At 43.2% G+C, this 24,212-nt stretch overlaps 1 protein-coding gene across 4 annotated transcripts in view; it reads left to right on the forward strand.

The window, feature by feature from the left end:
- The window catches only part of peli1b (pellino E3 ubiquitin protein ligase 1b), a 28,748-nt gene extending 13,260 nt beyond the window's left edge, over positions 1–15,488 (forward strand). For 3 of the 4 annotated variants that reach the window (XM_078405690.1, XM_078405689.1, XM_078405691.1), the window contains exons 2-7: positions 5,901–6,069; positions 8,563–8,692; positions 10,647–10,757; positions 11,966–12,163; positions 12,265–12,453; positions 13,768–15,488. In XM_078405690.1, coding sequence (XP_078261816.1) covers positions 5,993–6,069; positions 8,563–8,692; positions 10,647–10,757; positions 11,966–12,163; positions 12,265–12,453; positions 13,768–14,331 — 1,269 coding nt within the window. In that variant the 5' untranslated portion in view covers positions 5,901–5,992 and the 3' untranslated portion in view covers positions 14,332–15,488. The remainder of the gene's footprint in view (positions 1–5,900; positions 6,070–8,562; positions 8,693–10,646; positions 10,758–11,965; positions 12,164–12,264; positions 12,454–13,767) is intronic. The other variant, XM_078405692.1, reaches the window with a different exon arrangement.
- The last annotated feature ends 8,724 nt before the right edge of the window (positions 15,489–24,212 follow it).

Genomic DNA, 24,212 nt, shown 5'->3' on the forward strand with positions numbered 1-24,212 from the left:
TCTGTTCCTGCCTCACCAGCACGAGGTACCGGTAGCAGTCCAGAGATAACCACCTTCGACGTCCTACTTCTCAGTGTTTTTTCCCAACTCTCTAAACTCCCGCTGTAGCACCTCCTTCCTCTTCCGCCCGACGTCATTCGTGCCCATGGAAAATGCTGATGGAATTTGTTTCTTGACAAGTCACCTTACCTTTGCACAGTCCACCTGAACCTACCTGATCTCCCTGTTGTGAAACACTTTAATTCTCCTTCCCATTCCCACACAAACCTTTGTCCCAGGTCTCTTCCATTGTCAGAGTGAGGAACAGCACCTCATATTTCGCTTGGGCAGCTCACAACCCAGTGGTATGAATATTAATTTCTCTAACTTCAAGTAACCCGGCATTCCCTCTCTCTCCGTCCCTCCCCAACCCAAGTTGCACCAGTTACTTGATTTCACCCAACAAACAGCTAACAGTGGCCTATTTCCTTTATCATCGTTACTTTTTTTTTTGCACATCTTTTATTCATTGTTCTTTATCTCTCTACATCATTATCTGTATCTCTTGTTTCCCTTATCTCTAACTTGTCTGAAGAAGGGTCTCGACCCAAAACGTCACCCATTCCTCTGTCTCAGGGATGCTGCCTGTCCTGCTGAGTTACTCCAGCTTTTTGTGAATACAAAGTTTTTGCATTTTTGTGAAATTAAATCTGGGCAGGAGTGTTGTGGAAGCAGAGACCCAGGGATATAGGGCTGGTCAGTTTTTCCTGGAGCACAGCAGAGCAAGGAGTGTCCATTAATGTTTGCAACATCAAGGATGATACATAAGGTGAATGGTCACTGTTTTTTCCCAGTGTAAAGTCATATAAAACTAGAGGATGTAAATGTTCAAGATGAGGGGAAAGATTTTAAGGAGGACCTGAGGAGATCGTTTTAAGAGGGTGATGGTTTTATGGAACGAGGTGCTGAAGGAAATGGCAGGAGCAAGTACAATTATATCATTTCAAAGACATTTGGACATTCATGAATAGGAAAGGTTTAGAAGGGATTGGCCAAATGCATGCAATGATATTGGTGCAGGAAGGCACAGTGGTCATCGCCAACACACCAGTGCTGTACAGTACTTGTGGTGTTATAATTTTTAATTTTAAATGTAGAAATATTTAAGTGTGAGCATTTCACTAGAAATTGTATTGTTCTGTACTTTTGTGCCCTCAAGTCAGATGAATGTTTCTGTATTTGTAATCCTGTTCACCATAGTTGCCACCTGATGACCCCAATGAAGTCTTTACCCCTACCCCCCACTCAAGATATTAAGAAGGTGCCATTATAGTAGGAATTATAATATCAAGTCCTATAAGATCAACTGGTTTATTGTTTACAATTGGCATTTGGGCCTTATCTCCCCCCCCCCCCCCCCCCCCCCCCCCCCACCATCGTAAAAGGCTGTCTCCTTGGTAATTACTTCGGCTAACATCTACTTTCAAATTAGCGTCTGGCACAGAATTGTAATTTTTCATACTCTGCTGATCAACCCAAACACACACTTGTGATCTCTAGGATCTCAAGCCTGATGAATGTTTTGTCGGGTTTATGGCAGGTATGTAACATTGTCAGTTCAATGTTACTATTGGCTTCCCTTACTTTGTTCCCATTCCCTGGTCCCACTTCACATATTCTCTGCAATCCTGTGCTGAGCTATCCAGCACACGTGCTTATTTCTGGTCATCATTTCTATTTAGGTACATAATACACCTTGTGTTTATTCTCCAGTGTGCTGAATCTCATTTTAAATTACTTTATTTTTTTGCTTTTCACATTCATTTTGGTGTAATTTCGATTTTTACTAAATAATAATTGTATATTTGGTTGTAGCCATTGTCTCACTTTTCACTTGTCCTGGGAGGTGTGTGTGTTCAACATGGGGGAGGGGGAAGGGGGAAGGGGGAGGGGGAGGGGGAGGGGGGGGGGGGGGGGGGAGGAGAGAGAGAGAGAGAGAGAGAGAGAGAGAGAGAGAGAGAGAGAGAGAGAGAGAGAGAGAGAGAGAGAGAGAGAGAGAGAGAGAGAGAGAGAGAGAGAGAGAGAGAGAGAGAGAGAGAGAGAGAGAGAGAGAGAGAGAGAGAGAGAGAGAGAGAGAGAGAGAGAGAGAGAGAGAGAGAGAGAGAGAGAGAGAGAGAGAGAGAGAGAGAGAGGAGAGAGAGAGAGAGAGAGAGAGAGCAAGCATTTCAAGCGTTGGCCTCATGATCGCGTGTCGTTGAAGGGTTTGCCTCATGATCGCGTCTCGTTGAAGGGTTTGCCTCATGATTGCGTCAGTGCTGGGTGGAGAACACACCGTCAGAGATATGCGCGGCTGGGAACTTGAAGTTGCTGACTCTCTCCAGCACCAGCCCATTGATGAAGATGGGTTTCTGGATCCTGAGCCTTCCTCAAGTCAACAATCAGTCCTTGGTTTTACTGGTGTTGAGAACAAAGCAGTTGTTCTTGCATCATTCAATCAGACGATCGATCTTCCGCCTGTACACTTGACATTAACGAAGAAGGGCCTCGATCAGAAACGTCGCCAATTCCTTCTCTCCAGAGATGCTGCCTGTCCTGCTGAATTACTCCAGCTTGTGTTTATCTTCAATTTTAAAATAGAGTTGGAATTGCGTTTGTTTACACAGTCGTGGTTATAGATTGAGTAGAGAAGGGGGCTGAGTGTACAGTGTTAAGGTGCTGAAGATCATCGAGGAGGAAGTGTTGTTGCATATCCAAAACAATTGTGTTCTGTTGATGAAGTCGAGGATCCAGTTGCAAAGGGATGGACAGACATAATTGTCTGAGCTCAGTAACAAGGTGGGAGCGGGTGATGGCATTGAACGTCGAGCTGTAGTCTATGAACATCAGCTGGCAACATCAATGTGTTTTTATTGCCCCAAGTGGTTCAATACAGAGTGGAGAGTCAGTGAGATAGCATACTCTGATCATTTGTGGTGATAGGCAATTTGTAAAGGATCCAGGTTCTTGCTAAGATAGGCGTTGATGTGCACCAAAGCACATAGTCAGCATTGACATTAGTGCCACCAATCTGTCTGAATAAGGGTGCCGACCCATAGAACATAGTAACGTACAGCACAGAAACCAGCCCTTCAGCCCACTATGTCAAATTGAAACGTTTTTCTTTCGATTTACCTCCACAGATGCTGCCTGACTTGCTGATTTCATCCAACGCTATTTTTTTTTCTTTTGAACTATTAATTCCTGAGCGTGCAGTTCATTTGAAATTGAAGCAGTTATTTAACTTTGGTATGCAAGTTCATTTTACATGCTTGCTATTTGCATTTTATGCCGTATCATTTTTAGAGGTGTTTGTGCACATTTTCAACTGAGAGCAGTGTTTTCAGTTGATGAAAATTTTGGGTATTTGCAAGTTGCAAATTGCAACAAAGCTGACTGTAGTCCAGGATTGTTGGGCGGCACGGTAGCGCAGCGGTAGAGTTGCTGCTTTACAGCGAATGCAGCGCCGGAGACTCAGGTTCGATCCTGACTACGGGTGCTGTACTGTAAGGAGTTTGTACGTTCTCCCCGTGACCTGCGTGGGTTTTCTCCGAGATCTTCGGTTTCCTCCCGCACTCCAAAGACGTACAGGTATGTAGGTTAATTGGCTGGGTAAATGTAAAAATTGTCCCTAGTGGGTGTAGGATAGTGTTAATGTACGGGGATCGCTGGGCGGCACGGACTTGGAGGGCCGAAAAGGCCTGTTTCCGGCTGTATATATATGATGATGATGATGATTTGAGATTTCTAAAGTTTAATTTTAAGCTGCAAAGGCAAAGCATTTTGTACACTTGTCAGATTTGATGGAGCATAGTCTCTGATTTAAGACAATATTAAACTAACATATTGATGCTAACTTTCAATGATTTAAACTCCTGAACTATTTCAACTTTCCTGCTGGTTTCTTGAACACTGCTGATTTGTTGCCAAATAGTGATCTGGATGCTGCGCACTAATGGATTATGTATGGCGGTTTGTACGCCCCTTAGGATGGGGTGGAGTTAGAAACCAACCAGTATCATGGTGATTTCCATGTATGTCAATAGTATTGGAAGCATTGTGAAATGATTAGGAAAATTAATATCATGTTGAATTATTTAATGTTATGTTAAAACTCAGATAATCCATTAACTTATTTTAATTCGTAAACCCTGATGGTTTGGAATCTGGCACCTTTGTTGGTCTGGGATGTGAGCCACAGGCAGAGGGCCAGAGTACAGTGGGGGGGGGGGGGGGCAGGTGAGGGCAGAGGTCCAGAGTACAGTGGGATGGGCAAGTGGGGACAGAGGTCCAGAGTACAGTGGGAGGGGGCAGGTGAGGCAGAGGTCCAGAGTACAGTGGGTGGTGGGGGCGGGGGGGGAGGGGGGGGCAGGTGGGGATAGAGGTCCAGAGTACAGTGGAAGGGGCAGGTGAGGCAGAGGTCCAGAGTACAGTGGAAGGGGAAGGTGAGGCAGAGGTCCAGAGTACAGTGGGGGTGGGGGCAAGTGGGGACAGAGGTCCAGAGTACAGTGGGAGGGGCAGGTGAGGCAGAGGTCCAGAGTACAGTGGGATGGGCAAGTGGGGACAGAGGTCCAGAGTACAGTGGGAGGGGGGGGGGGGCAGGTGAGGCAGAGGTCCAGAGTACAGTGGGAGGGGCAAGTGGGGCAGAGGTCCAAATGTGGCTGCAATCAGGGGTCAGGAACATGGATACATTTGCAGCTGGAAGTGCCAAGCCCCATTTCCTATTCCCTTTAAACTCAAGTACTCACTGGAAAATTTATTGTACAACTGTATGACGTTTTAAAAAGGAAAAAAAAGTGTTTGGGTGTTAATAAGGAGAATGTCTAGTCATCTGGATGGTTGGGGTTTATTTACTGGCTGTAACCTTAAACTGTATTACTTCAGTGCAATGTTCTATTGAGCTACAAGATCACCTCTCAGCTTCTTGCAGGAATAAAGTCCTGGCCTGCCCCACCTCCCGAGAGCTCAGAGCCCTGGCAACATCGTCGTAAATATTCTCTGCACTTTTACAAGCTTAATGACATCCTTCCTCCAGCAGAGATCTTGTTTCTGAATTGCTGGAGGTTGGAATAATGGTACGGCGCTGGTCTTTGGCATAAACGCGTGGCTAATTGCAACTTTTAAAAAAGTTATATCTATTGCACAAAAGTTGATCACGATGGCCTTCGAGTCTCTGGTCTTTTGGGACTGGTAGGCTTATGAAACGTGCCATCAGCATGTTACTCCCTCTGTCTTGCAAGTGTGTATTTGTAACCCTAAAGGATGTAATGGGTGGGATTTGTCCACAGGTGCATGTAAAACTGTCAGTTGGATTCTGTGCTCCTGAATGAGCATTTTGAGGTGTTTGTTCAAGGTCAGTCTCAAGCTCAGTGCCACCACATAAAGTATTCATACATTCTCAGCTGTACACCAAACATTTTGTACATTTTCAGTCAAGTCAAGTCAAGGGGGACGAGTGTAGTTCCCATGGTGCGTTCTGCCGAACGCGCTACTCTCTGCAGGGCCATCCTGTCCTGGGCAGAGCTGTTCCCAAACCAGACTGTGATGTTGCCGGACAGGATGCTCTCTACAGCCCCGGAGTAGAAGCAATGAAGGATCCTCAGAGACACACTGAATTTCCTCAGCTGTCTAAGGTGGTAAAAGCGCTGCTTTGCCTTACCCACCAGGGCGGCAATGTGCGTTGCCCACGTCAGACCCTCTGTGATGCGGACTCCCAAGTATTTAAAACTGCTCACCCTATCCACAGTAGACCCATTTATCACCAGTGGTGTGTACGTCCTTGGATGTTTAACCCTTGTTAACTTCTTTTGACATTCACAATCATGCACTCAAAACTCTGAAACCGATGGTGAATTGTAATAAACTGCTTTTTCTTTTCTATACAGGAACATTTAAAAACAAATTATGAAAAAGTTGTGTAAAAATTCCAGACTCTGAAGATATCGGTGTTGTGTGTTTATACCACCTAACACGGCTAATGTTTTCTCCTGATCAAGAAAATCTTTCTTCATCCACAAAAGCACCCATTAAATATGGAGAAATCATTGTGTTAGGGTAAGTACATGTATTTTGAAGAAGGGTAGTGGATTGGTAAAATAAACTATGATTTAAACGTTGTGCTGTGGAGACTTTGTGTGGTACATCACTTGTTATGAGGTAGAACCACCTCCAAACGTTGAGATCATGCTTGCAGTCCTCTGCCTGGCCACTGCCCAAACTCTTAATGCTTCATTTGGCCCAGCAGCGATTTCATGGATTGCACTGACAAAAAGCAGGCATGAGTCCCCCCCACCCCTGCAAAGTGTTATCGAAATGAGGGTTAAAATTATCTCTGGTGGACAGCTTTTCTCAATTTTTATCTTGATCTTGAATGTTTTCATCAATTAACAAATATAGTATTAACATTAGCATCTTTTAACCCATAATAAATGAGTGCCTCACTCTTTGTAATTTATTAATATTAAACTCGGAGATGATTTTATAATAAACCTATTTAGTAAAGTTTAAAGTCTCAAGTTTTGCGAGGGAAGATTGGAGATATTTTGATTTTAATTGACGAATTTGAAAATAATCCAGCATTAAGCAATGGCAGAAACAATGGTGGTTCTGATGATGAACTATTTGTACATGATTTGCCAACTAAAGGTTAAAAGTTAAAGCGTGTATGCCTCATATTGTTGTCAACAGATCCCATTTGCAGCCTATCTAGCCTCCAGATTTATGTAAAAGCTTTAGATTTGCCTCCCGTAATGAGCAGAATGGTCATTTGTAAAGACCAAATAGAGAAGCAGTATTTTGCAGTGGGAGAGAAAGTCTACATTGTATTGTCCTACCCCAGCCCATCAACCCGTCACCTCCTGTATATTACAATTGTTGCTGAAAAGCGGACATGGTTTTGCTAGTCTGCCACATCTAGCAAAACCATCACCCTATCTGTCTGTTGAAACCTGGTTCCTGGAATTGGACAACCCTGTGTGGGGTTTCCTCCCACCGCCCCCTTCCTTTATACATTAGAATATGAAAATCTCAGTGTAGATCAAGCCATACGGCATGATACAGGTCATTCATCCCAACTCATCCATGTCAAATAAGATGCCCCAACCAAACTGATCCCGTTTGGCCTGTCCTATCCATGTACCTATGAAAAATGTGTTAAACTGTTATAGTACCTACCTCCTCTGGCACCTCATGCATGTAACCACCATGCTCAACTACCTCCTCTGGCACCTCATGCATGTAACCACCATGCTCAACTACCTCCTCTGGCACCTCATGCATGTAACCACCATGCTCAACTACCTCCTCTGGCACCTCATGCACGTAACCACCATGCTCAACTCCTTCCTCTGGCACCTCATGCATGTAACCACCATGCTCAACTACCTCCTCACGGCACTCCCTCCCTCCGAGTCCCCACCAGCGCAGGCAGCACGGCCATCTTGTTTCCTGCGACCTCACATTCCCCACTGTGATAGAAGGACTAATAACTTGCACCTTCTTCCTCTTCTCCCGCGGTCGGGGCGATAGAAATGTACGCAGTCGGGGCAATCGAAGCCCCCGTGATCGGGGCGGTCGGAGCTCACGCGGTTGGAGTTCCTGAAGTCGATCCCTAATAAAGGGACCGCCAGCTCCATGATGTTAGACCGCAGTGCAGACGGAGATACGATCGGAAAAAGTCACATCTCCACCGAGGGAAGAGATATTAGACAATAGACAATAGGTGCAGGAGGAGGCCATTCGGCCCTTCGAGCCAGCACCGCCATTCAATGTGATCATGGCTGATCATTCTCAATCAGTACCCCGTTCCCGCCTACTCCCCATACCCTCTGACTCCGCCATCCTTAAGAGCTCTATCTAGCTCTCTCTTGAATGCATTCAGAGAATTGGCCTCTGAGGCAGAGAATTCCACAGATTCACAACTCTCTGACTGAAAAAGTTTTTCCTCATCTCTGTTCTAAATGGTTACCCCTTATTCTTAAACTGTGGCCCCTGGTTCTGGACTCTCCCACAACCCCCCACATAATACAAAAACTAAAGATCAACTAAAACATTCAAATAAAAAAGACTAAAAACAACAAAAGAAGAAAGGGGTGAGACAGTCTTGGCGAGGCTGCAGCTTACGGCGCCACCCGGTGGAGATTGTGCACACATTTGCATTTAAAAAAATTGGGGATTTGGTCTAATCGCAATATTTCAAAGTGTGTTGTGGCATGAATTTCTAGCATTCAGAGCACAATGTTCCTGAAAACCTTCCCTGAAAGTTTGGTTGTGTAGGGAACTGCTGCAGATTGAACAGCAGTTGCCACTTTAATCCAAAGGTAGACTCAAAAAGCTGGAGTAACTCAGTGGGGCAGGCAGCATCTCTGGAGAGAAGGAATGGATGACGATTCGGGTTGAGACCCTTCTTCAGACTGATTCCTTCTTGCCCATTCCTGCTCTCCAGAGATGCTGCCTGTCCTGTTAGCTGAGTTACTCCAGCTTTTTGTGTCTACCCTGAAAGTTTGGTTATTATTTGAAGTTATTTACCGTTAGTTTATGTTCAATCAGGTACAATGGATCTCTGCCAAATGGAGACCGAGGACGAAGAAAAAGCAGATTTGCTTTATTCAAAAGACCAAAGCCGAATGGTGTGAAACCGAGCACCGTGCATGTCACCTGCACGCCGCAGGCAGAGAAAGTATGTCCTTGACACTTGCAATTTCACACTGAAAATGGCAACATCATGGGTGGACACACAATGCTGGAGTAACTCAGCGGGTCAGGCAGCATCTCGGGAGAGAAGGAATGGGTGACGTCTCAGGTCGAGACCCTTCCTCAGTCTGAACAAGGGTCTCGACCCGAAACATCACCCATTCCTTCTCTCCCGAGATGCTGCCTGTCCCGCTGAGTTACTCCAGCATTTTGTGTCTACCTTCGATTTAAACCAGCATCTGCAGCTTTTTTCCTACGCAATGTGAACATGTCTTGAATCAAATTGTGGAACTGATGAAATGAAGCAGAAAGAACAGATCAAGGCATGCTCGTAGCAAAGTAGAAGAGAGCTTGTTATTGAACAGATTTGATCAATTATGGTGAATAGAACCACAAAAATGTCAGTGGTTTGTACAGGTTTGTAGATTAATTGATTGGGTAAATGTAAAAATTGTCCCTAGTGTGTGTAGGATAGTGTTAATGTGCGGGGATCGCTGGGTGGCCGGACTCGGTGGGCCGAAGGGCCTGTTTCCGCGCTGTATCTCTAAATCTAAATCTAAACCTGGATGCAGATAAATGTAGATTTAGCAGCAGGTGGAAGATGTGTAACTAACAGTAGCTCTAAGCAAGTAGATGAAGATGCCTTCATTTAGAATCATTGTCAAACAACATGGAAAATGGCCCTTCAGCCCAACATGTCCTTGCCCACCAAAATGGCACACTTATCCCGTTGGCCCAGATCCCCTCAACCTTTCACATCCATGTACCTGTCCAAGGGTCGACCAGTTTCAACCCACCTCCAGTTTAAATTCCATTTGGAATATTTTGGAGGACCAAGAACCAAGAAGAACCAAGAACTACCTCCTCTGGCAGCTTGTTCCATACACCCACCACCCTCTGTAGAAAAGGTTGCCCTCAGGTCTGTATTAAATCTTTCCCCTCTCACCATAAAGCTATGTCCTCTTGTCTTTGATTCCCCTACCCCCAGTTAAAGACACTGCATTCACCCTATCTATTCCCCTCATGATTTTTCACCTCTATAATTGCGCCTCATCCTTCTGTGCACCAAGGAATAAAGTCCTGAACTACCCAACCTCGCTACAGCTCAGCCCCTCCAGTCCTGGTAACACCCTTGTAAATCTTCTCTGTACTCTTTCCAGCCTAATTCCAGCTTTGTTGTTGAGACCATAAGAATAGACAGCCCCCTCAAAAGATATACATTTAAAAGAAAATGCATGGGGGAGGGGGTCGTCAAAGTGTTAGATAGTGCAAAGTACATTTTAAAAGTTCATGTAGTTTGAAATATCTAGTGTAAAGTCTGCAATGGATAGAGAGGTGGGAAGAAGGAAGGAGTCTTGTCACTGAGAAACTGCTTGGGAGTAGACAGTTTTGGGTGCTGGGCATGAGATGTGTGAGATCTTTGAAGGAAACGATGTGTGATTTAGTGATATGGGCCACGTTGCCTGTGATGGAGCAGGAATGAATTTGTAATTATCACCACTCCTGCAACTGTCTGCAACCTGAACAGTTCACAAGTCAGAAACAAGACTGCCCAACCACAGACAATGGTTAGATAAACCCAGGGTGTCTAAGTCAACTCTTCTGATGTTGCTGTGATCCAAGTTCCCACTGGGCAGCTACAGCAGCTGGCAACTACGTTTTGCTGGTCGGCCAAACACTTGGGCTGTGCGTGTCAGGCACCTGAAACCTGGGAAGGACCTGTGCACTGAAGCTGCTGTGAGCTTTACCCATGGCATCAGGATCCAGTGTGCTGGAGGTGGAGAGAGATGCTGTAACCTGTGCTGTCTTTGTGATATTCTTAGATTGGCCCTTGTTATCTTACAGTTAAGTAGGTATAATTGTTGCTGTGTTTTGTTCATAACTTTAAAATTTGCTCAAAATGTATATTTTTTAGTTTCATAATTTCCCTTTCAATGTATTTTGTGCAGGCAATAAGCAACAAGGACCAACACAGTATTTCGTACACACTGTCTCGAGCTCAGACAGTGGTGGTGGAATACACACATGACAACAATACAGATATGTTTCAGGTAACCAGTGTTGCGATTTTTATAAAACCTTTAATACACGTAGATTTGAAAGTAATTATCTTGTTTCCCTCGGCTTCATAAATGAAGGTGCTCCAAGAGTTTTGGCACTCTTAGTTCTGACACTAACAAATTCAACTCCGATTAATTCTGTTAACATTTATTCTGATGTTAGCCGCAGTATTTCTGTAGTAGCTTGTCGAGTGGAGCTGTCCCTTATTTCCTGGACAATGCCACTCAGTTTGAGATTATCTATAAACATTTTTACAAAACTATTTGAATAGCATACTTTCAGTTCTTTGGAATTGAGACAACTTGTTACAGTGCAATTTTGGCATCACATTTGCTGTTTTTAACCTACTAGCATCATACAGCACGGAAACAGGCCCTTCGGCCCAATTCACCCGTGCTGCCCATAATGCCACATCTCAACTAGTCCCACTCGCCTGCAATTGTCCCATCTCCTTGTCCAAGTGTCTTTTAAATGCTGTTATGCCTCAACTACCTCATTCACAAAATCTTAAGCATTTATTAGCAAGCTATTGTATCATATTTTGGGCTAATCTACAAATTACTTAAAATCTAAGATAAATTTGAACAAAATAATATGGAAGAGAAATGAAGTTCATTTTCGCCACTAATTTCAGAGTAAATGAAAGAGAGAATTTTGAAGTTAGTTGTTTGAACCAGCAATGGTCATTTCATTCAAGAAAATGCAATATTGTACCAGTTTGTTCAAATGGCCCACATTGCAATAAAATAAAACCTAAAGTTTAATCATTTTTCACGGATAATGTAATCCTGTACATTGGCAAGACAAAGCATTTTGCTGAATACTTGCGCCCGGTCTGCCAAGCCCTATGTGATCTCCCAGTTGCTAACCACTAACCCCCCCACCCTCATTCTCCAATGATCCTCCTCCATTGCCAGAGTGAGACCGCATGCTAACCCCCTCATTTTGCTTGACCGTTTGTATGCTCTAATTTTCAGTAACTTTTACAAACACTCCCCCTCCCTCTTCTACTCCTTCTCCACAGCTGAAATGTTTAGGGAACACAGAGTAATCAATAGTTGAGATCCACCATTTCATCTTTTACGTGAACTGTTCAGAGGTGCTCAACTGGCTAACATTGGGATTCGGGCAGACTTTAGACGTTGCTGATGGAAATTACTTGTAACAAAGTGGACTTATCTGTGCCGTTCTTCGTTAGATTGGCCGCTCGACTGAAAATCCGATTGATTTTGTGGTGACGGACACTGTTCCAGGAAGCCAGAGTAATGCCGACACACAATCTGCTCAGAGCACCATATCCAGATTCGCATGTCGTATTATATGTGAAAGAAGTCTTCCCTACACAGCTCGGATATTTGCAGCTGGATTTGACTCATTCAAGAATATATTCCTTGGGGTAAGTTCAGATGGGGGAAAAAAAAAATCTGACTGTAATCTTTAGATTCACAGTCGCCTGGCCCCAACGAATGCTTAAATTGTTTTCTTTCCACCTTTCAGGAGAAGGCTGCAAAATGGAAAACCTGTGATGCTCAGATGGATGGTTTAACCACAAACGGGGTGCTGGTGATGCACCCGAGGCTGGGCTTTACTGAGGATTCCAAACCAGGGGTCTGGAGAGAGATATCCGTTTGTGGCAATGTCTTTACTTTGAGAGAAACTAGATCGGCACAGCAGCGGGGAAGAATGGTAGGGTTCACGCAATGCTATCCTGAAAGTTAACGTCAGCAGGGATATTTTAACTATGGAAACCCGGCATTAAGGGGCAGGATTTCAAATTCATACAATCCTCATTGGAATGACAGCTTTGTGCTTTAAATTGTGAAATTATAATAACTGGAATTATATATTACTCTGAACATAATTACTGATTGAATAAATAGCATTTGCTATATATTTGGAAGGTTGGAGACGACACTAGCAAAGCTGCTCTTATTTACTTTGTGAAGTGCATGATTGTTACCGGCTTAATGCTGAGATTGGCCACTTGTAGGCCAGTTAGCTTCTACCTGCTATTCTACCTTCTAGTCTACCTTTGATTTAAACCAGCATCTGCAGTTCTTTCCTACACATATCTGCTATTATTGATCTACCCCATTGCTGATTTGAATGAATGATCTTTCCAGTTTTGGAGTATCACTGCATCGCTGCTAACACATCCCAACACTCGTATAGTTTGGAACTTTATGCACCATGGGTAAATATAAATAGGTCGGTAGATGTGGATAAAGCACGAGTTTAGTTGTTCTTCAAATGCAGTCATATAGCTGCCAATACTTGTTCTTGAAGACTACCCCCTGGGACAGTTTCACCTAGATATGGAGGGATGTGCAGGCAGATGAGATTATTTTACCGTGACATGGTGATTGGCAAGAGACTTTGTGGGCTGAAGGGGCTGTACCCCTGCTGTACTGTTCTATTACCTATGGTGTTTAATCTCCACACAGTTTTAAACTAGCAAGATTTTATGCCTTCAGGAAGAAAATTGTTGCAGGAGGTATTTTAAAGGTCTGTCACCATAGGTATGTTAGGGAAAAGATAGGTTTAGAGGGATATGGGCCAAGCGCAGGCTGGTAAGACTAGTGTAGATGGGGCATGTTGGTCGGCATAGGCACGTTGGGCCGAAGGGCCTGTTTCCACGCTGTTTGATTCTAACTCTAAGATCTCCATATTACCTGTTTGTGTGATATTCTCTTGATTACCTCTGAAGAGCTCCAACTCTTAAACAGTTGGGGAAAAGCAGATGTGCAGCTCCATGCCTTTTGCTTCACCCACCCCAAAGGCACACCTGGGGTTTATTGTACCAAATGCAGGTCCACCCGTCTGTCACCGAGCTTGCTTGTAGGCTGTTCACCAGTTCAGGTGATTTATTTTTAATTAAAAATAAAAAAAATTAAATCCCGTCTTCAATTTCAGACGTTCCGTTAAGATACAAACGTTTTTGTCATGAGCAAAAGTGATTTATTGTAACTTGAATTTTTGATTCTCTCTTTGTCCTGTCAGGTTGAGAATGAAAGCAATGTTCTGCAGGACGGCTCCCTGATAGATCTCTGTGGAGCAACACTACTTTGGCGCACTGCGGAAGGACTTGCTCATACTCCGACGGTGAAGCACCTGGAAGCCCTGCGGCAGGAGATAAATGCAGCCAGACCACAGTGCCCAGTGGGATTTAACACGCTTGCCTTCCCCAGTATGAAGAGGAAAGACGTGGATGAGAAGCAGCCGTGGGTGTACCTTCATTGTGGACACGTACACGGTTATCACAACTGGGGAAACAAGGATGAGAGGGATGGGAAAGAGCGAGTCTGCCCCATGTGCCGATCACTCGGCCCATATGTTCCTCTCTGGTTAGGGAGTGAGGCTGGATTTTACGTTGATGCGGGACCTCCAACCCATGCATTTAGCCCGTGTGGACATGTTTGCTCAGAGAAGACTACCAGCTACTGGTCCCAAATCCCCCTCCCCCATGGCACGCACACTTTCCATGCAGCCTGTCCTTTCTGCTCTACTCAGCTCACAGGGGAACAAGGATATGTTCGACTCATTTTCCAGGGACCTCTTGATTAAGGACGTGATTTTATTAACTGGTGGGTAAACCGATAGTAGGAAGACATTTGATATCTTTCAGAATTATAAGCTAGTTTTCTACATTGAATTCCATGGGTTTTGGATTTTGTCTGTTCTGGGACAACCTGAATTATCTCGTCCTTTGAGGAAAGCAACCTAATTTTTTGTGATGTTGCCTTTGAGACAGGTTTTGATAAGTTTGCATTTGTTAAAACAAGTATTTTGAAATACAAAACTTTCTTTCCCAAATATTAAAAAAAAGTGCACATTGGACCTATTCACAGACACAAGGGACACTTTTGAAGTTTTGTGCTTAAAGATGATTAATCCTGAGTTGTAACTGGGTGAATAGGTCTGTTGCAATTTGACCTCCAGCCTTTACAATGGATAGGTTATGATTCAATACAGTTTAACCTGTTTCAACACTCTTTGCAGAAAACTTTGAACTTTAAAATGTAGGAGCATGAAACGTGTGATTAATGACTGCTCAATCATTGAAATCATATTGCAGTGGTGACTCTGGCTCTGTATGAAGGAGTCGGTCGTTTGTTTCCTGTGGAATAACTATATTTCTAAAGAATATTGGCAGGTTTCAATTGTGGGTGATATCAGAAGGATTTTGTCAGCTGAGCACAGATAAGCTCGAGATAAATGTAATTTCATTCAGACCCGAGTTTTATTGATAAATGTCAACAGGCGCAAAGAAAAGAAATTGGGAACATCAAATATTTTGTAGTTCTTTATCATAAAATAATATGCCACGTGGATTTCACAGCATAAAGGTAGTTCTCTGATCTAAGTGCATTGAACATTTTGGAATGAGAACGCCCTGGTGCCAAAATAATTTCTGGTGTACGACTAGCGTGACCAAGGTGCATCACTTTTTACAACATGTACTCCATATGAATATAGTAAATAGTTTACACAAGTCCACCTGCTAAACTCCTGTTTCTCTCCAGTAACTGACGATGTGCAAAGCTGGCTTATTTTGCTGTACAGCAGCTTGCGTTCTGTAGGATCTTTTGTACTAAATTATTGCCTGTAATGTATGTAGCTTTAGACATTTGTAGGGATTACTTAGCATATGTGGAATGCTAACTTTAAAGCGTATTAAGTCTTTTTTTGTGAAGTAATATTAAATAGCAATGTGCAAAACTGCTCTTTGATTTTGGTCATCTACGTTGTACTCTGAGCAATGATCTTCTGTCCCTTTTTTATTCAGTTTATTGTTTATAATCTTGAACTATTATTACAAAAGAACCTGGAAAGCAAATTGGATATTGGTATTAACAAACCTATTAATCATAAGAGAGGGTTTGCTGAGGGGAGGAGGAAGCCAAATGTCTCATTTGATTTTGTTCTAATCTTTTTATTCTGAAATCCATTCCCCACGCATCTCCAATTACACCAGGGCAAGAAGTGTGGTAACAGAGTGCTGGTATTATAAAGTTGTGGCTCTGACTGTATTACTGACCATGCATGAAACTTTCAGGATTTAAAGAGTGATTTATTACCACTTCATTAATTCGACTTGAGCAGATATTTGAACACTGATTTTTAAAAAAATACAAATGAATAAAGCAGAAACACAGTTCCAATCATGTTTACTTGTTCCATGGGAAAATAAAACCTCTTTGGATTTGGATGGATATTTGGCTGCTGTGGTATCTCAACCATCCATCAATATTCAGCACAGAAGTGTTATTTTGGATTTAGAATTCATTTAACTAGATCGGACAGCAAATATCTGCTTGCAGGTTAAGTTGTTCCATGCTGCTTAAGGGATTCTTGATGTTTGACATGACATGTTTGGTGCTAATTTGGTTCTGTGAGAATGTCATAGAAGTCGTGGAATGGTGGTGTGATATTCTGACTGGCTGTGTTTGATAGAGCATTGAACAAGTCAAGTGTGTTTAATTGTCATTTATACCAGCAATAGGACAATTAAACTTTTTACTTGCTGTAGCTTAACAGGCCAATTATTGATTATATAATCAATAAGTTAATAATCTGTAATACTGGACCATAGTAATGCAGAACCAAAGTACATGGTGCAATCAAAATAGAGTCCATAGACTACTCTAATTGTTGAGTTTCGTGTTGTGCACCGTTGGAGCTTGATGGATGCTTGATGGAAAAAGCTGTTCTTGTACCTGGAGGTCACGGTTTTAAGGCTGCTGTACTCCCTTACCATTTGTGGTGGTGAGATCATTGTGGTCAGAGTGGTGTACCTGTGGGATGAGAGTGTGCCTCTCTGGAGACATTTCCTTTTGCCTTCCAGGTTTACAGGTTCCTACCTTCTGCCTCCACTATTGTACTTTAGCCTATGTGCCCCTTCAAAAGAGCAAAATTAAGATGGCGCGGAGTTTGAATATTACAAGATTTTGAGAGTGCGAAGCAATTAGAGGTAAACTTTGTGGTGTGTATTAGCCATTCATATTCACAAGTGAATCTCTGATAGATTGGTGGTAATGATGATTGAGCATCTTGTGTTCTGTATCGACATTACAAGTATGTTAGCTGGGCTTCACACCAAAAATGAGAAGCCTTCATTCAGCCAAAATCTTGTAACATAGAGTTCATTCAGCAGGACCGTGTGCTCTTGTACACCATCACACATAACTTGGTGCAATAATGTTTGTGTATTCCCTTCAAGCTAGTGCACAAATTATTGTACAAAATATGATTACTATAATACTAACATAAGTACTGATAATTTATAACACTATGAGCGGTAGAGATAAGTAGACAGTCTATTTTTTTGCCAGAGCGGAAAAGTTAAACACTAGAGGTGAGAGCAAGGAAAGTTAAAAAATGTGTGGGGATAGGGACAGGCTGTTTGGCCCATGATGTCTATGCTGGAATGATGCCAGGTTATACTAATCCCACCTGCCTGCATGTGTTCCTTATCCCTTCATTCCCTGTATACCCATGTGTCTTTCTAAAAGCCTTTTCAATACCACTATTGTACCTGCACCACTACTCCTGGCATCACAAACCAGGCATCCACCACTGTATGAATAAAAACCTGCCCAACACATCTTTACATTTTGCCCCTCTCGCCCTAAAGCTACACCCTCTAGTGTTTGACATTTCTACCTCAAAGATTTTCTATCCTTCTCTGCTCCTCATGGTTTTAGAAACTCTCAGTTCAATGTGGGTAATTATTGCAAATGCGTTGCCTAAAAATGTGATACTAATCTCTCTGGCCAGCTAGTTATTTGCTTCCTTTACCTTCCGTTTGACCAGGGCACGATTTTTACAAATTCCTAGCACTACATTGTTTCATTGTTGTACATTATTTAAGATTGGGTTTAAGCTGTGATACACACTGCTCTTGAATCTGATTACAAAACGACTTCACTTGTCTCTGTGTCTACTTCCATCTTTCTTTGTTGTACTGCTAAAAGTGAGTTGAACAATAAGGAGTTTGGTGCTTGTTGGTTATCGGCTAAATCTCTTCAACAAAAATGGAACTGCTGGCTCTCAGCAGCCTGTCAGAGGTGGGGCAGTCAATTTGACAAGGCAGCAGAAGAAACCAATGCAATCCGAGTCAGATTCAGAAATGTCACAGTTGGAGAGCAGAGACTTCTTGTCTGTTTCTCATCAATATTCTGCAGTCACACTAAATTCAAAGTTAACTGCTGACAAAATAATGCAAAACCTATTTGAAATGGCCTGTTGACTAAAGGTACAAAGTGCGAGTCTGGATTTTTTCATGCTGACGGGGTGGGGGGTAGTTGAGTAAATCTTAATTTACTTGTAATGTGTGTAAAATGTATTTTATTAAAATGAATGCTTCTGGTTAAATTGGTGTCATTATTGCAACAGCTGCATCTATGCCAACCAGGCTGGTTGTCAAAGTCCATTGTGATATTGTCCATGTTCCATTGAGCAGATCACATGTGCAATGTTGCTTCTAGTCACTAAAACAGACAAAACATCACTGCATTCTGGCAAAATACATCTGATCTGACGGAGTAGCAGTGAGACACTTAACATGTGTGACGTTTCGAAGAAGGGTCTTGACCCGAAACGTCACCCATTCCTTCTCTCCAGAGATGCTGCCTGTCCTGCTGAATTACTCCCAGTTTTTTGTGTCTATCTTTGGTTTAAACCAGCGTCTGCAGTTCCTTCTTACACACTGGTTAATGGAGGTTTATAGTAAACTTGTGTTGAACTGGATTCAATTCAAAAGACAGCATTTGAACAAGTTTACACTTCTGCGTGATAAAACTAATGAATAAAAAGATAAGAACAGTAGTCCACTGATTTGGGAATGGTCAATTGTTAGAGTTAAGTGTTGCTCTTATTTTTTGGTGTTTGGTGAAAATTATCTTAATTGTAATTTGAGGATCATTTCTCAAAAAGAAAATGTAACTAGCTCAGTTGAAGAAAACTACAAATGCAGAAAGATTGAGTGGAAAAAGCATTGTATATATCTTGAATAACATCAGTGGGGGAGGAGATGTGATTTGCAATACACATTTGGATTTTTGGACAAGCAGCATAACAGTGAAAGAGAATAAATAAAATTAACTGAGTTGGGTAAAATGATGGGCAACCTTTATCTAAGTGCACCAAGCAAGGTACAGTAAATTTGCACAAAAATTCTTCAGAGAAGCGTACATGTCCTTTTGTACTTTTCTCAGCTGTAGTTATGTTTCATTTCACTCCAAAGATGTACAGGTATGTAGGTTAATTGGCTGGGTAAATGTAAAAATTGTCCCTAGTGGGTGTAGGATAGTGTTAGTGTACGGGGATCGCTGGGCGGCACGGACTTGGTGGGCCGAAAAGGCCTGTTTCCGGCTGTATATATATGATATGATATGATTGCTGTATCTGATGCAGCAGAGCCACCATAAATGGTTGACTTTTTTGTTAATTTTCGAGAGCCACTGTATTTCTAATTACCATCCCCAGAGATGCTGCCTGACCCGCTGAGGTACTCTGAAGCGTCACCTATCCATGTTCTCCAGAGGTGCTGCCTAACCTGCTGAGTTACTCCAGCATTCTGTGAAACGTCATCTATCCATGTTCTCCAGAAATGCTGCCTGACCTGCTGAGTTACTCCAGCATTTTGGGTCTGCCGGCAATTTAAACTAGCATCTGCAGTTCTTTCCTACACATTTCTAATTATCTGTTAGCCTAACTCGGTGGGACAGGCAGCATCTCTATAGAGAAGGAATGGTTGATGTTTCAGGTCAAGACTGTTTTTCAGACTCTCCTTCATAATGAAATGGAAGATGTGTAGGGATGTTGCTGTTGCTGGATTCCAACAAACATGGGGAAATATGGCCTTGTGCAACTGATGATAGACCAGCTCTGCAGCTCAACTAGAATAATTGATCACTTGTTGAGTCAGTAAAGTTGTGGTCAGGTTTCTGAGTGGACTAATATTTACGTAATATACCAATTCTCAGTAACCACTCTTGCACACAGGTCATCGGTAGGCTGTTGAACAAGAGTTAGTTCCTTATCAGTTGGCTTGTAACACCTCAACAATTCAGCAATGGTATCAACTAACTCGTACAATCATAATAATAAATGTTATTTGTCATATGTAGGTTGGCACAGGGTCAACAGTACAATGAAATGTATTTGACAAGACAACGGGTCACCTCAGCCGTAATATTCCAAGGATAAATAAGATTATATATATTTTTTAATGACATTAAGGTAAAAAGACAATATTAACAATAATCAACATATATGATGTGAATGTGTTTGAGTTCAGAAGCCTGATGGCCTGATGGTAGAAACTGTTCTTAAGTCTGGTGGCACATGCAGCCATATTCCTGTATCGTCTGCCTGACGGTAACAAGGAGAACAGCCTGCGTGCTGGGTGGCTGTGGTCCTTGATGATGCTGCGTGCCTTCCGCAGGCACCGCCGGTAGAAAATGTCCTGAATGGCCGGGAGACAGTTGCCAGTGATGTGCTGTGCCGTCTTCACCACTCTCTGTAGTGATTTGTGGCTGTGGGCAGAACAGTTCCCATACCAGACTGTAATGCAACAACTAATCATAGTCATGCAAAAACTAATGTTCAAAGAGCAAATGATTGACCACTTCAAATATTCCACTCCACCATGCCTAGATCACATCCCAATCGCTGAAGTTTGCTACAATTCTGTAACAGATGAGAACTGCCTTGAAGACTCATGTGAAGCAAAATGGAGCATGTCCAGGAAGACGTGAGCTTCCAGAACCACGGGTTGAAGCTGTGGAGGGTTTCTCAGAGGACCGACGTGCCCTGATCTCACTTATTCCAGTACTCAACAACCACATACAACCTGTTCCTCCAGAATTCTGTTTTAATTCATTCAAAACTATCTTTGTGTTTCTTATGGGGAGGGTGGAGTGAGAAAGGCAGAGAGTTTAGGAGTGTAAGATTTGAGAAGTTTTCCCTCATTTGGAAAGCAACACCAAACCAAAGAGCTGCAGTTTGGACATTTTAAACGAGAGACTGGGGCTGATAGCGGAGAAAGGCTGCGGTCAGATTAACAAAGGATGTCACAATCCGTGGGTCCTAAAATGGCCGCAGGACCTCGTGACCAGCCACAAAAAGTAAAAACCTTACAACCCAGTCTAGATTTCTACAAAGCCACGGCCAGAACAAAGGATGGGTATTGGCCATGCAGAAACCTACGAAACCAGGTCGGAGTCCAGACACTGGGGTGCTGACATCAGCATACACACAATGCCCCAAGCCGACCTAAACAGTTCATCTCGGTGAGGGGGCACAATAGCCCATAGAAAACTACCTGGTAGGTGATGGGAAACCAGTTAACACCCATCACCTCACAACGAAATACCAATTAACACCGTCTGGCCATCCCCGAACATAAGCGCAGATCAGAAGAAAACTCATACATATCTTTTTGAACAAAGATTCCAAGATCTGGCGGGAGATAGGACAGGTCAGAAATAGTATAACTGGCCACTACTTTTGGGTGAAAAAGTTAAGTCAACTGAAGTCAAGAAGAGAGTCAGAAGGAAGTCAAACGAATGCAGGAGGAAGAAACGACAGGCAAGAAGAACGGATGCAAGAGAGAGGAACAGGCACGCAACTCGAGAAGAAATACTGCAAAACGAACAGCCAGTAACCCAGTAATAGCCCCATGGTGAGCATGTACTCCAAATCCTACATATCCTGGACATAGTTTAGTGTAGAGGGGAGGGTGGTTGTGAATAAACGTTGGGTGTGTATTACAAGTTATTGGGTCTGTATTACAATATGTTGGTCAATGTTGCGATGCGTCGTACGTTCCCCATCTTACAGTCGTGTATATGTCTTGTAGAACTGTGTGTTTAAGAATTCATAAGTAAAAGGTATTCGTGCATATGTCTTGTGGAACTGTGTGTGTTTAATGATTCATAGTTATCATATCATATCATCATATATATACAGCCGGAAACAGGCCTTTTCGGCCCACCAAGTCCGTGCCGCCCAGCGATCCCCGTACATTAACACTATCCTGCACACACTAGGGACGATTTTTACATTTACCCAGCCAATTAACCTACATACCTTATAAGTTATAAGTATTCGTGTGATTCGGTACGTGTTTAATAGGTATGTCATATAGCAATGTATAAATATTCATGGACAATAGTCCCAAGCGCTGAATAAAAGCCTTTTCATTTAAACTCTGGTTTTCAAATCTGGTCTGGTGGAATTTTTCTGCACTATAAACGCTCCTGCATCTAAGTCCAGTGTCTAGAACCGTAGGGGGTGAGTGGGTCGAACCACTCAGGAAGAACCAGTGCGCGCGGCCTGGTCAAGGGATCAGAGCAAGGCACGGGGACCTTAGGTCGGGCGAAAGCTCGGCGCAGAAACCCCTTACAGGAGGAGGAGGAGGAGGAGGAGTTGTGTATCTGTGGTTGATGTAGTTGAATACTGTTAGAACATCAGTATTGTCAACACAATCTTTAAACAGACTTCACTGGACTTTATCCTGCACAAAACATTATTCCCTTTATCCTATATCTTTACACAGTGGATGGCTTGATTGTATAAACCTCTAACCTTTTTGCTGATTGGATAGCACACAACCAAAAGGCTTTTATACTTTGTTACAGGTGACAATAAACTAAACTATAGCAGCAAAGCCTTGGTCTTCAGTCATCTCAGACACTTGATATTACCTCAAAGCCTTGTTACTGCCACACTAGAGCAGCTGGTTGTCATGTGAAAAGAAATTAAACGCGTCCTACATTCTCCAAAAAGAAATTCAGAATCTAGAACACCAGGAAGCAGTGACAGAGCCAAGTATCTCACTGCCAGTGAAGTCTGGGCATCTGCATGCTTCAACGCTTCGTTGCTGCTCTGTGAATCGGGAACGAGACAACAATCTCAAGAAACAAGAACAATGTATTCATTCCAGTGAATATAAACCCAGTCGACCCATTCTTTCAACATATGCCAGTCCTGCTATCCTGGGAATTAACCTGGTGAACCTATACTGCACTCCCTCAATAACAAGAATGTCCTTCCTCAAGTTAGGAGACCCAAATTGCACACAATACTCCAGGTGTGGTCTCACCAGGGCCCTGTACAACTGCAGTAGGACCTCCTTGTTCCTAAACTCACATCCTCTCACAATGAAGGCCAACATGTCATTAGCTTTCATCACTGTCTGCTGTAACTGCATGCTTATATTCAGTGACTGATGTACAAGCGCACCCAGGTCTCATTGCACCTCCCCTTTTCCTAATCTCACACCATTCAGATAATCTGCCTTCCTGTTCTTGCCACCAAAGTAGATAACCTCACATTTATCCACATTATACTGCATCTGCCCATTCACTCAACCTACCCAAGTCACCCTGCAGCCTCATAGCATCCTCCTCGCAGCTCACACTGCCACCCAGCTTTGTGTCATCCGCAAACCTGGAGATGTTACATTTAATTCCCTTGTCTAAATCGTTAATATATATTGGAAATAACTGGGGTCCTAGCACCGAGCCATGCGGCACCCCACTAGTCACTGCCTGCCATTCAGAAAAGGACCCATTAATTCCTACTCTGCTTCCTGTCTGCTAACTAGTTCTCTATCCATGTCAATACCCCACCCCCATACCATGTGCTCTAATTTTGCACACTAATCTCGCGCATGGGAGCTTGTCAAACGCTTTTTGAAAGTCCAGATACACCACATCCACTGGCTCTCCCTTATCCATTCTACTTGTTACATCCTCAAAAAATTCCAGATGATTAGTCAAGCATGATTTCCCCTTCATAAACCCATGCTGACTTTGACCGATCCCGTCACTGCTTTCCAAATGCACTGCTGTAACATCTTTAATAAGCGACTCCAGCATCTTCCCCACTGCCGATGTAAGGCTAACTGGTCCATTATTCCCTGTTTTCTCTCTCCCTCCTTTCTTAAAAAGTGGGGTTACATTGGCTACCCTCCAGTCCATAGGAACTGATCCAGAGTCGAGAGAACATTGGAAAATGATCACCAATGCATCCACGATTTCTAGGGCCGCCTCCTTGAGTACTCTGGGATGCAGACCAGCAGGCCCTGGGGATTTATCTGCCTTCAGTCCCTTTCCCTGTTTCTCCATTATAAATTCACATGTCTCTGATTGTAAGGGACCTACATTTGTCTTCACCTGCTCCTAATTTATGGGCAATGAAGAGTCGAGCTATTCAAGGAATCAAACGCATCAACCACAGCCTCACGGTAGAGCAGCACCCCCTCGCTTCCCCTGCGGGTGGTGGCCAGACCTGGGCCCAGAGCCGCCCTGGGACAGCAAGCTTGGACACAGCAGGCCGAATGGCCTCCAGTCAGTTGCTATTCTGTGTTGTAAAGACAGGCTGCACTTAAAAGCTCATGGGTGTAATGTTTGTGTGAGGAGTTGAAATTAATCTTT

Source organism: Rhinoraja longicauda, chromosome 9 (genome assembly GCF_053455715.1).
Source record: "Rhinoraja longicauda isolate Sanriku21f chromosome 9, sRhiLon1.1, whole genome shotgun sequence".
NCBI classification, from domain to species: domain Eukaryota; kingdom Metazoa; phylum Chordata; class Chondrichthyes; order Rajiformes; family Arhynchobatidae; genus Rhinoraja; species Rhinoraja longicauda.